Source organism: Fringilla coelebs (assembly GCF_963513975.1).
Source record: "Fringilla coelebs genome assembly, chromosome: 1".
Lineage (NCBI taxonomy): Eukaryota > Metazoa > Chordata > Aves > Passeriformes > Fringillidae > Fringilla > Fringilla coelebs.
Genome location: NC_140028.1, coordinates 129,916,783 through 129,924,279, shown reverse-complemented (window position 1 = coordinate 129,924,279; position 7,497 = coordinate 129,916,783). Strand labels below are relative to the sequence as shown.

Below are 7,497 nucleotides of genomic sequence, written 5' to 3'. Positions count from 1 at the left end.
TAAAGTCCTGAGCCTCACCTCTCCTACCCATAACTACCAGGTATTCAGCAACTCTCAGAACATTTCAGCTATTGCCCAAGATAAAAGACATGCTGGGTGTAATTTCTGACAGAACATCATAACCACTGTTCTTTGTGTCACCTTCCAAGAGAGGTAGGGATGATCAGACTGCACTGACAGCAATCCCTGCCTCTCTCTGTTCTTACACAAGGCCAACAGAATAATCATACCAAGAAGACTGTAATTTCAAGGTGTTGTTTTACTGTGGCTCCATTGAAATGACAGAACCACACTTGTCAAGAAATACTAAACTAAAACTTTTTGACAACATAAAAATGGTTGTCTAAACCATTTTTAAATTATCTTAAACTACCACCTCAGATTAGGTTTCTTAAAGCTTAAGCTTTGTTCATTTGGGGTTTTTTTTATTCAAGTTATTATTTAAAAGAAAGAATAATCACAGTGGGTAAATTATCCACATTATACAGTAGCATATTTAATTAAGAGTATACACATACATGTAAATCACACACATTCTATATTTGTGACAGAAAAGATCCTGCACATGGATTCAGAAAGACCAAGGGCTTAGAAGCCAGGAGTCAGGAAGATGGTAGAACTGGAGTTGAAAGAAACAACTATTGCAATATTTATTTGCTATCCATTAACAGTAAATCTTATAAAAATTCACAAAATAAAAACCTTCACAAAGTATTAGATACTTATCTGGACAGAAATGGACATTGTCACTCATTTCTAGCCTGTTTCTATGCAGACTAGTGAAGATATGCACACGTGATGGCAGTGAGAGGGGCCCAGCAGTGGAGGATTGCTGAGGTGGGTGGTTGGGAACAAAAGCAGGCAGAAGCTGCAAAAAAAAGTGGTGGGAAGAGCTTAAGGGCTCTGAGAGATCACTGATCTGCAAAATACAACTACAGAGAGATGCATTCAAGAAACAAAACAAAACAAAAAAATGCACCCGGTAAGTATAAACAGCTTGGAAAGAGATGAGGATAAATCAGGATTTAAATCAAAATTGAGGAATAAATTTGGCATCTGAGAAAAGAAAGTCAAATTTGGTGGGAAAGAGGTATGCAAGAGGTGAAACATAGCTGTCCATGAGCCAGTAGCAACCCAGGCACACCCTGCATCCACAGCAGGCTGCATGAGGGGAGCATCTATTAATAGATCCCTGCAAATTATGTCTCCTTTTGTCCACTAAGGACAAGACAAAAATCAATTTCATTTGCACCAAAGCTTTAAATAAACCCTAAGGATGGAAACTGAATATGGGAACTAAGAGACTGCAAATCCTCTTTCATGACTGGGCATTTCTTTCCTAACATCTGACTACAAAAACATCTACATGGGATGGCCCATGGCCACGTGAGTGGCAGTAGGTGAGGATGCACTGTTGGATCCATGGTTCCTACATTTGGGTCTCAAAGTTTCACAAAGGCACAAGTTCATTCCCCAACCTTTTAAACTACTGAAACATGACTGAGGCTTCATGTAAGAGGGGCATAGAGTCATTGAGTTTTGTGTTTGAAGGGGATCTTTAAAATCCTTTAGTTCTAACCACCCATGCCAGGGGCAGGGTCACCTTCCATTAGAACAGGTTCAGGGCTCCACCCAACCTGACCTTGAACACTTCCAGGGATGGGGCATCCACAACTTCTCTGGGCAGCCTGTTTCAGTACCTCACCACCTTCAAAGCAGAGGATTTTTTCCAAATATTTAATCTAAATGAAGGCCAAAACTGGCATATGTTGATGGTAATATCCACCAACACTTTCTCCTGAATCAGGACAATCATTGCAATCCATCTCCTGTCCCCTGATTTTCTGTTGAGTCAGAAGAGTGACAGCTATAAATCCTTGAATGACAGCACCTGGCATCCCCTGCACACAGGGACAGCACCAGAGGCAGCTTCTGCTGCACAGAATCACAGAACGTTATGGGCTGGAAGCTGCCTTAAAGATCTAGTCCCAACCCCCTGCCATGAGCAGGGACACATCCCACTAGACCAGGTCTTATCAGCACAGTTCTGAACACTGCCAGGTTCGAGGCATCCACAGCTTCCCTGGGCAACCAGTTTCAGTATCTCACCACATTCCCAGTAGAGAATTTCTTCCTAACATCTAATATAAAAGCTCCACCTTTCAATGTGTACCCATTCTCCCCTGTCCTGTCAAAGCTGTTCCTGACAAAGTGCCCCTCTGGCTTCCCCGTAGATCCCCTTCAGATACTGGAAGGCGCTGCGAGGTCTCCACACGACCTTCTCCAGGCTGACCAACCCCAGCTGCACCATCGGGCCTCCCCCCGCCCGCCTCCGTCCCTCGCCGGGACCGCCGGGACCCCCCTCTCTGCGCCACGGCTCCGGCCGAGGCGAGAGCAGCCCCTGAGCGGGCCGCGCTCCGTTTGTCCCCGGGGCCGGGGCCCGGCCGCCGCCAGCAGAGGGCAGGCCCGGCCCCGCCGCTCCCGGCCCCGCCGCAGCCACATCCGCCGCCGCCGGGAAGGGGCCGGCTCCGGGGCCGCTGTGGGCGCCGCGCTCCCGCCGCTCGCTGTCGGGCCCGCGGGCCCCGCGCCGGCCTCAGGATGCCGCTGGGGCTGAAGCCCACCTGCAGCGTGTGCCGCAGCACGTCCTCCTCCATGTGGAAGAAGGGCGGGCAGGGCGAGATCCTGTGCAACAACTGCACGGCCCGCTCGGCGCCGCCGCCCCCCGCCGCCTTCGCCACCACCTCGGCGGCCGCCGCCCAGCACAGCAACGGCGGCGGCGGCAGCGGCGGCGGAGGCGGCGGCGGCGGGAAGCAGGTGAGGAGGCTGAGGGCGAGGGCGATGCAGCGGCCGGGGCCGGGCGGGGCCGGGCGGGGCTGGGGCCGGGGTGTTCGGGCCGCCCCCCTCGTATTCATCCCGCTGTTCCCCGCAGAGCAAGCAGGAGATCCACCGCCGCTCCGCGCGGCTCAGGAACACCAAGTACAAGTCTGCGCCCGCCGCGGAGAAGAAGGTTTCCACGAAGGGCAAGGGCAGGAGACACATCTTCAAGCTGAAAAACGTAAGGCGGAGCGCCGGACCTCGGCTGGGTCGGGAGCCTGTGCCGGGCTGGGGCGGACACGGAGCCCGCCGGAGGAGTGGAAAGAGAAACCGGTCATGGGAGTTCAGCACTCGCTTCTCCACATAAAATCCTGGAGATGAAAACGTTAGCTCTGTTGCTTTGAGCTTTAAAGTAATAATGTTAGCTAGTTTTCTTAGAAGATAATGTATCTGTATGTTGTCTAAAAAGAAAAACAATTTCTGGAACTTTACGGTTGATTTGTTTTAATGCTCTTGATTTTCAATTTCTGTATTCTTTTCGTAGCCTATCAAGGCTCCTGAGTCCGTATCCACTATAATTACAGCAGAATCAATCTTTTATAAGGTATGGTTTATGCAAATCTATTTGCAAAAATTAGTATTCTGTTTCTCTTTCCAATGTCAAGAATTATCATGGACAGTGAAAGCACTAGAAATATAATCACAGAAACTGTTCTTCCTTGCCTAACAGTTGTGTAGAATTTTGCTTTGCTGTAGTTATTGCTGTTAAGTCTTGCAAGGTACCTAAGTAGTTTAAATAGTTACCATTATCCCAGGTTTTTCTCTTCCAAGAAAAAGTGCTTTTTTTTTTTTTTTTGTAATTATTGCTGTCAACATTTTTAAACTTCACTGACACTGTGCAGAGGTCAAGTGACTGGAGATGATGATTTGGATTTGTATGATGTTTCCTACCTTAGGTGCAGAACATATTTCCCACAGAGTGGGTGGGTTGCAGTGCCCCATCATCTCAGCTGGCTCCTATTTGAGAGCTGGTGCAAGCAGTTCCAAACACCCTGGGAACAAGATCTGTTGGCACTTGCAGTGAAGCAAGAGGGATCCTTCTCACATTCATGCTTGAGAGCAGCTTTACCAGCATGCCCAGGTGTTGGTGTTCTAAAGTTCTGAAATTTGCTTTTGTTTCCCAGCAGTACAAGCAAACAGAATGTTTTTTCCCCCTTTTCCCTCCCCCAAAGTCAGAATAGGCAGTGGGAGACTGCACAGCCAGTGCTGGCCTGAGATTCCATACTCTCCAGGGACCTGATGCTTCACGCCTGGCATTCCAGATGAATCTCTTGTTTGCTGTTGACCAGTTCAAAAAAGAATTACTGTCTCGTGTGTCTGTTTTTATCAGAAATTCCTAAGAATTATGTCAAAGCTTTTGTCCTCCTTAGGTAGAATGTTGCTACTTTGATACTTTGCGGTGTTGTTGTGAATAGGCTTGTTTGGGGTTGTTTGTGTTCTTTTTATCTGTTTTAAAAGCACATTTCTTTCTCATGCCACCATTCTTTGCATGTGGCTGAATTGAAGCTGCCTTTCAAGACTGGCATAAATTAGGATAATTTTGGGTAGTGATACTTAATATATGAATAAGGATGAGAAGTGAAGCTGACAAAAACCAGGTTGTTTGATTTCAGTGTCATTTGTATGTCTTCTAGGGTGTGTACTACCAAATTGGAGATGTTGTTTCGGTGGTTGATGAGCAGGATGGAAGAACATACTACGCTCAGATCCGTGGGTTTATTCAGGACCAATACTGTGAAAAGAGTGCTGCACTAACCTGGCTCATTCCTACACAAGCCAGCCCCAAGGACTGTTTTGACCCAGCATCCTATATCATAGGTAATCTCTAAGCCTTCACTTTGTGCAACTACTTGGATGTGCCTATGCTAATGCAGAGTTGTAATCTTTGAATGAACATTTTAGCTTCTCGAGGTATTTTATGCATGTTCCACATTTTGGACTCTAATCTTGTAAACATGTCATTTACTGTAATAACACTTTTTATTTATCTTGTGTATATAATATGATTACCACTATTGCAGTGTGTGATTATCTTGTACTGTGATTATCTGAGTGTTTGTGGGTACAGTTACAGTTGTGCAGCTTTAAAGATCAAATTATTGCTCAATAGATAGGTGTAAATCATTGTAACTATAATTCTGATATACCAGTCTAAGTTGTTTCTTTTAAAGTGACCTGAATTACTTGATCTTTATCCTGTGTATTCAAATTACATAGCATGGCATAGACACTGTTCTGCTGCTGATGGTAAAATTAGTAAGTCAGAAAAGTCCTTCTAACAGGCAGGACACAAATAGAATGTATTTTAAATATATTAGTTACAGTACTTCACTCAAATATCGGAATGCTTCAAACAGGATCGAGGGGAAGATCAGCTCAGCAAAATTAAAGGTAGAGGTTTCTTGCCTAATACAGGAGGCTACCTTCCTAGGAAAGTCATGGATTGCAAAGGCAAATTCTGTAAGAGAATGTTGGCTGTTGTGGCATATTTTCATTCAACATATTTAGTTTTATACCTTTAAGTTTTGCTTTGAATTTTTTTTTCTAGGACCAGAAGAAGATCTCCCAAGAAAAATGGAATATTTAGAATTTGTTTGTCATGCACCTTCGGAATATTTCAAATCTCGATCTTCTCCCTTCCCGACTGTTCCCACAAGGCCAGAGAAGGGCTATATATGGACTCATGTGGGACCTACTCCTGCAATCTCCATTAAAGAAACTGTAGCAAATAATTTATAATTTTTAAGGAATACTTTGAACTAGTTATTTTGTGTGTATCCTCCAGTTTGTAAACCCCTTACAAGAAGTTTTAAAAATTATAAAAACTGCTGGTTTATTTTACAGATTATGGTATTTATTTATTTTAGATATATCAGACCTTTGAAGTGGAAGTTTTCATTCCAGTTGATGCATCATTTTGGTGCTCTGCTCTCTAGACCTTATTGCTCATCTTGGGACAAAACCACAAGTTTCGTGTCATTTTTGACTTCTGAAAGTTGCCTTTAGTATTCATTCTTACTTTTTAAGTTATTTTCCAGAAGAGGAGTTTGAAAGATATAATCATCTAGCATTTTATATGACTGTTTAATTTAGTTAATTGTGACTGCTGGTTTTATTTCCTTGTTAAATAATTTAAGACTAGCTTCACCTAAATACTAAAACGGTCAGTGATGCAGTTAACAGTTTTCTGTTACGTGGAGAGGAGTGATCTACCTGGATTTCTCCAGACTAAAGCCTCATCCACAAAGAGGGACTCTAAAAGTCACCTTTTATAGGAATTCTGTTAATCTGAATCTGAAATGTCGGCTGTGTGTGTAGCTTTCTGCAAAACTTACTTATATAAGGGCATAAATTTCCTGGAAAATTGGATGCAAATTCAAAAACTGTTATTTGCCATCCTGGCATTTTCATTGCAGAAGTATATCTGCATTTCCTGAGCAAGCCAACACTGACATATGATTTGAGTTTCAGACTGTTAATATTTGTTTGGTCGTTAGCTTGGACTCATAAAATTGATTTTAAATCGTTTTTTCAGTCTTCACAATTAATGATGGTAAGAAGAAAAAATGGTCAGGCAATTAAATTGAAAAAAAATCAATAAGGGAAATAAAAATTATGTCTTGACAGTGTCAGCATAACTAGGAATATGTATAAATACCAGAATGGGAGAAATGCCACATACTAAAATACCAATGAACATTTTGCCCTAAACATTTTACAATCCAGTTGTGAGATGTGCTTGTATGGCCTGAATTCCAATGGCTTAGTGGTTCCTGCTGTCTGTGAAGGATAAGAGCTGTAAGTGGCCTTAAATTTAAATGTACTGATCCATTTTATTTTTCTTTTGTATGAACATAAGTGACCAGCACCCAGAAGGCCCAAATCATCTTTAAGATACTGAATGAAAGCATGAAAATGTTGCACTAGGCTTCTGTTCTAACTTTATGAAAGGCTTTGATTTAAGATGTAACATATTTGAAAGTCTCAGGTATTGACAACTTTTAATACAGTGGGACCTATGAGGGCAGAAACCAGATAGATTTGTTTTGGCCTGCAGCCTCTGTTCTGCCCTCTTCAAATGCAAGAAAGAATAAGCAGCCTTAAGGGAGTAGATGCTAAAGTTAAGGAATACTGTCAATAATTCAAAATGCTCAGAAATTAGCAGTAGATTGGTAATGCAGAGTTAAATCTTAATCTTCACTTGCTTACAAAGATGAGTGTGTGCCTATGTTCAGTGTGTTGCAGTGATTAATCCCAAGGTGACCTTGTTTCTCTCCATTCTCTCCCTTCAATTCCTCTGTGTTTTTTTCTTCTTATTTCTTTATTAACAATTACAACAAAATAAAAATAAGTCCTATATTTACATTAACCACAGTGACTTCCTTGACTCAGATATTTTTCCTTCCTTTCTCTGCAGTCCACAAAGTTTTCACTTGGGATTACTGTAAGGTCCCTGTGATGCCTCAGCATAGTCCATGGACCTGTCCTCTTCTGTGGGCTGTCTTACCTTATCTGAATTACCAGGGTTGGAAAAGGCCTTGATGGTCATTGAGCCCAATGAAGCTTAGCTGTGTTCCTTGTCAAATCCTCATATAAGGAGGGAGATAATGGTTTACGTTGTTT

At 43.0% G+C, this 7,497-nt stretch overlaps 1 protein-coding gene across 1 annotated transcript; it reads left to right on the top strand.

Annotated features, from left to right (window-relative positions):
* The first annotated feature begins 2,518 nt into the window (after window positions 1-2,518).
* GATAD1 (GATA zinc finger domain containing 1) lies at window positions 2,519-7,272 on the top strand. Its single transcript, XM_084221790.1, has 5 exons — window positions 2,519-2,814; window positions 2,930-3,055; window positions 3,359-3,418; window positions 4,509-4,692; window positions 5,423-7,272. Exons 1-5 carry the CDS (start codon window positions 2,599-2,601, stop codon window positions 5,611-5,613), a joined length of 777 nt encoding a protein of 258 aa, XP_084077916.1. The 5' UTR covers window positions 2,519-2,598; the 3' UTR covers window positions 5,614-7,272.
* Window positions 7,273-7,497: the final 225 nt, after the last annotated feature.

What these genes read in the sequence shown, in the direction of transcription:
- GATAD1 (XM_084221790.1), top strand. Translation starts at nt 2,599, where the DNA reads ATGCCGCTGGGGCTGAAGCCCACCTGCAGCGTGTGCCGCAGCACGTCC. An exon ending in ACATCTTCAAGCTGAAAAAC is followed by an intron (nt 3,056 to 3,358) that starts GTAAGGCGGAGC and finishes TTCTTTTCGTAG; the next exon opens with CCTATCAAGGCTCCTGAGTC. An exon ending in CCCAGCATCCTATATCATAG is followed by an intron (nt 4,693 to 5,422) that starts GTAATCTCTAAG and finishes TTTTTTTTCTAG; the next exon opens with GACCAGAAGAAGATCTCCCA.